The sequence below is a fragment of the Coenobita brevimanus genome, chromosome 114, assembly GCF_032717465.1.
Source record: "Coenobita brevimanus isolate Jiangsu-jjx chromosome 114, ASM3271746v2, whole genome shotgun sequence".
In the NCBI taxonomy this organism is placed as follows: domain Eukaryota; kingdom Metazoa; phylum Arthropoda; class Malacostraca; order Decapoda; family Coenobitidae; genus Coenobita; species Coenobita brevimanus.
The window spans coordinates 687900-692779 of record NC_137067.1 but is presented as its reverse complement, the minus strand read 5'-3'; the positions used below and the strand labels follow the sequence as shown (position 1 = coordinate 692779).

Here is a 4880-nt window from a genome sequence, read left to right as displayed (position 1 = left end):
TCTAGTTCTTCCTGTTAAAAAGACGGCAACGTAGGCACCAATTGCATCACGTTAGGCAAAGGCCAGAGTGGATGAGCGCGCTGTTGTCACATGTTTATCCTTGGTTGGTATATATGAAAGGGAAGGCACTAGATTTTCCTATATCTTATTTAAATACCTTAAAAAATGGGTTACTGTACATTTATCTATCATCCAGGAACAGCGATAGATAGAAGGTGATTACACGATATGGTGAACATGTGGCAACGTGTATGTCTGTACGTGCTGGGCTGAGCATATAACCAACGCCTCTTACTGCGACACTCAGTAGAAGCTTGTCCACCAGGGAGGTAACATTTGGACTCCTCGCCTTGAAAGGTTGACAGAAGCCTGAATTTCAAGGCTCAACGTGCTGAAACATCATTACTGTGACTGTTATAACTGTGTGAGTACCTGGGAGTTCGTAAAATGGCCAGATAATCCCAGACCAAACTGTGAACAAAGTCTGACTCATGGTAGAGGTGTGAAAATGTTAATAGTGAGTTGTGAAATAATACACAAGTGCACATATAACACAAAATTAGTCCCCAAATGTCACTTTTTGTTTCGAAGTGCTTTTATTTTTCTTATATATACGCCACAGATGATTGTTAGTGCTGGAAACAAAGCTTAGTTACTTATATATATTTTTTCTCACTAACTAGGCCTAAAATTGCCATCTCTCCACCTTGAATGCTGAGCTGAAATAGTGACAATGGAATACTGTGCTAGTAATAAACGAGTGCTGTGCTAAAGATGTACTAGTGCTAGAATACAGTATAGTGCTAGTCGCGAAGAAGTGCAATGGAAAGGATGTAGTAGTATCAGAATAAGGCTAGTCGCGAAGAAGTGCAATGGAGAGGATGTAGTATCAGAATAGTGCTAGTCATGAAGAAGTGCAGTGAAAAGTAAAGCCCCAGCACTTTCTACCCTGTAACAAAGCAGCATAAGGACGAACACCTGGACAAGTGATGGTGAAAGAAGTGTAGGATTCAGGATTATTTTCCAATATATGGGCCAAGTTAAGGTGAAAGAGGTGTAGGATTTACGACTGATGATTTAATGTAAAGAAGGAAGTTGGGGGATTCACGTGTGTTGCATAGAGGGCGCACGCAGCGGGGTTGACCGTGAGAGGTTGCCACGTGGTTGTACAGGATTTACCGCCAGTTGTGCGTGTGTGTGTGTGTGTGTGTGTGTGTGATAGTCAAGGTGTGGACTGGGAGAAATGGTGGAGGTGCAACTGTTTAAAACAACCGTATAGGCGAGAAGCTGGTGTCTGGCTCCAAGTATTTCCGTAACGCAGTGAAGGATGTTACGGTAAAAGAGCTTAGTGTGCGAGATACCACAGGACGTTATAGAAAGGGGCTTTTTGTGTGTGTATATGTGGGAGGCGTGTGTGTGCTGGGTTAGTGTGGGGGTAAGTGTACAGTAAGTGTATTGGTATAGGGGTACAATATAGGAATACGGATGGGAAACTGTGCACCTGTGTTGGTAAAGGATAAATATTGACAGATATGTAAATAAACTTAGGGTTCAGATCTATGGGGAAAGTGTACAAAGTGTAGGGTTAATGTGGGGGTAAGTGTACATCTGGCAAGTGTACTGGTGTAGGGATATAACTCAAGGATGGGAAAGTGTGCATCTGTTAAGTGTATTGGTAGAGAAGTGTAGACATTGATAGGCATGTAAATAGTCTTAGGGTTTAGATATATGAGGAAAGTGTAAGAAAGTGTACTGGTAGAAAGGATAACTTTAAAAATAATTAGTTTGACGTGTATCCATTGCTGTTAGTGAGTGAGGCGTTATTTACACTATGAAGGGGTGTATTGTGTACCCATTTTTCCTGCTGTGTAAGTGTAATTGTAATGCTGCTACACCCTATTACGAACCTAATACTGTACACTTCAGCTGGGAGGGATACCAAACTAAGTACATTTTTTTTCTCTCTTCTAGATTTCGTCAAGACAACTTCTAGCAACCCCCCCTCCCTCCCCCCCGTTAAAATCAAGTGAAGCATACTGATATAAACTGATATAACACGAGAACATCTCCCAAATTGTGCCAGTGTAATCATGTGAACAGCCAGACAAGGACTAAAGTGAGGAATCTACCTTTAAAAGTCGTGTACAGCCTAAAGTCCAACGAAGTATACCTTTAAGGTCAAGGAATCTACCGCTAAAGTGAAGGAACTCTACTTTCAAAGTCAAGTGTAGTCAAACTCAAGCTTTCAAAGTAATCTGCAAAGTACCATCAAAATAATCCACTCGTAAAGTAATCTCCATCACAAAGTCCAATGCTCGGCCTGACTAACAGCAGTTGCAGCATCCAAGGTCTGTCTTCCTGGGTATTGCACAGCTGAAAAAGGCTGTTCTCAGTTTAAAATTTCCCCTAGAAGAGAATACTCGTGTTGAGCATTTTCTCCTAGTTGAAGATTTTATCCTGAAAGAAAATACATACAATTTTCTCCCAGTTTAATGTGATCTCAGAGTTGACCATTGTCCCTACTTAAAGATTACCATTAGATATCTGACACTGCCCCTAGTTGAACACTGTACCCTAACTGAAAAATAACAATCCTAAGAGTCATTCCAAGTTTGAGATAAGCTAAAACTTCCTCCCCAACCCCCCCTCTCAGTCAAGAAGTTCCTGCCAACTCCAGAACATTCCGCTGCCGTCATGGTCGCCCCGGCAGTATGTGAGGGCCACATCCGTCGGTCGCTGGTACGCATTCCTGGAAGAGGCGGAGATCCGAGTGGTGGGGCCATGGTAGTGGATCTCTCCAGGGTCTCCCCCTTGGCAGCCATGTTCCCAGTCAGCCAGAGTCTCTCCCCAGCCCTGTCCGCAGGAAGGCCCCGCCAGCAGCAGCCCCCTACGCCGTCCAAGGACCAGCCGCCAAACCCCTGGGCCACCTCGGCCCCGCAGGCCCAAAGATCATCAGTTACAGGGGCACAGGGTACTCAGGATTCTACAGGCAGTGGTACACCTGAAGAACCTGCTGCTGCTGCTACACCTACTGTGACTGCTGTTGCCACAACTGCTACAAGTGGTGGTTTGGCCCATACAGTCACTTCTCAGGCTCCTATTCGCACCTCCCAGACTCCTATTCACACCTCCCAGACTCCTATCGGCAGTTCCCAGGCTGCTCTTCGCACCTGTCAGTCTGGTAATGGCACCACTATGTCAGGTGCTGCACTGCAACAGCTCACTGCTGCTGCTGCTGCACCGTTTACAGCAAGAGGTTTTTCTGGCACTACTGTTACTACTCAGGCTCCTGCTGTTGTTTCTGCCAGTGCGCCTACTCCAAGAGGGACTTCTGGATCTGCGGGTGCTCCAAGGATGACACCTACAGCCAGGTGGAGGAGAGCTGCAGCCATGGCAACTCCTCAGGGCCATACTTCAAGGTCTAGCCATGGGGCTCCTAATTCTAGGGTGGTTCACCAGGGCTTCCATCCAAGGGCAGCTGCTGGAGGTTCAAGTCAAGTTGTAGGGTTTGGAACGTCAGTCCAAGAGCCGAGGGCCACGTCTGGAGCTAACACTCAAGGGCTAGGCACCCCTGGAAGTGACACTCAAAAGTCAGGCATAAGGGGGACTTCAGGATTAGGCAGGTCGAGTACTGCCCAGGCAACCAGCAAGCGGGCGACGGAGACCGGGACTGAGGATGAAGTCACGATTTTGGGTATGGTACGGAGGCCGGCCAAGAGGACCCGCCTTGGCAAGAGCAGTAGTGTGATGCCCGGGGACAACACACCTGAGCAGCCGGCACAGCTGACGAGGAACGGTCGTGTGCAGCCAACAGCATGCTGCCCCACCTCCCTCAGACTGCAGCGGGAGAACCAGCAGCTTCGCATGACCAACCTAGCACTGCAGCGGCAGGTCAGCCTCACACGTCAGCTGTTCCTGCCACAAAACAGGGACCGACTGCTGTCACTGGTGGGTAGCTTGGAGGTCCAGGTGCACTAAGTAGTATGCTGAGATGCAATTTATATGGCAGATTGTTTTTTCTTTTTACAAATATACAGTATAACAAACAACAGATCATATCGCCAGCCAAAGACAACTCCATGTAGTGAAGTGACATTACTCCATAAACAGCCATAGTCTTTATTAAATCAAAGGTGCTTTTCTCTGCTGCCAGGAACACACAATTCCTAGACACACTATGACCAAAGAAAATCCTTTTTCCCAAACACATGGTTTCAGTACAGCTCTGCAGTTTGTAGCATTTTTACAGATTAACACTAGAATATAGTGCTAGTCACAAAGAAGTGCTATGGGAAGGATACAGTGCGGTGGCAATATCTTTTTCCGTCACTGATTTACTGAAACTGCCTAAGAAGAAAACCTGGACTGAACACTACCCACCATTAATTGTGTATCTCATTTACTAGGCTGTGTTTCTCTTGATGTACAGACGCGAGCTGTGAGTACAATAATAATCAACAGGACGTTATTTATTATTATTATTATTAATTTTGTTATTTGTGCGTCTGGTATTTCCCACATCCGGTTGCCAGAATAGTACTGGAACAAAGGAGGGGAATTTTATACAACAGAGGACATGAGTGATAAATAAAGGAACTGAACAATTTTGAAACGTGATTTTTTTTTTCTTTAGCTCAACAAGTTTCCAAAAGACTAGCGAAGCGTCATGTCTATCTATCTATTGCCAGAAGCCTTAATCCCTTATACGGGGTAGCCACAAACTAACTGCCTCCACGTCACCCTGTCCCCCGCCATTTCACTGCCCGGCTCCCAATTCACACCCCCCTCTCTCATATACCTCTTCACTCCATCCCTCCATCTCATCCTTGGCCTTCCCCTCCCTCTCTCCCCCTCCACTGGAATTAAATGATACAGTTGAA

The 4880-nt window shown here is 45.9% G+C and overlaps 1 protein-coding gene across 1 annotated transcript; it reads left to right on the top strand.

Moving 5' to 3' along the window:
- The first annotated feature begins 341 nt into the window (after nt 1–341).
- Nucleotides 342–4454, top strand: LOC145418474 (uncharacterized). The gene is made up of 2 exons (XM_080286895.1): nt 342–424; nt 1972–4454. The coding sequence occupies exon 2, from the start codon at nt 2695–2697 to the stop codon at nt 3976–3978; it is 1284 nt and encodes a 427-aa protein (XP_080143021.1). The 5' UTR covers nt 342–424; nt 1972–2694; the 3' UTR covers nt 3979–4454.
- Nucleotides 4455–4880: the final 426 nt, after the last annotated feature.

Bases quoted from the DNA above. Each gene is read 5' to 3' on its own strand.
- LOC145418474 (XM_080286895.1), top strand. From the start codon at position 2,695: ATGGTCGCCCCGGCAGTATGTGAGGGCCACATCCGTCGGTCGCTGGTA.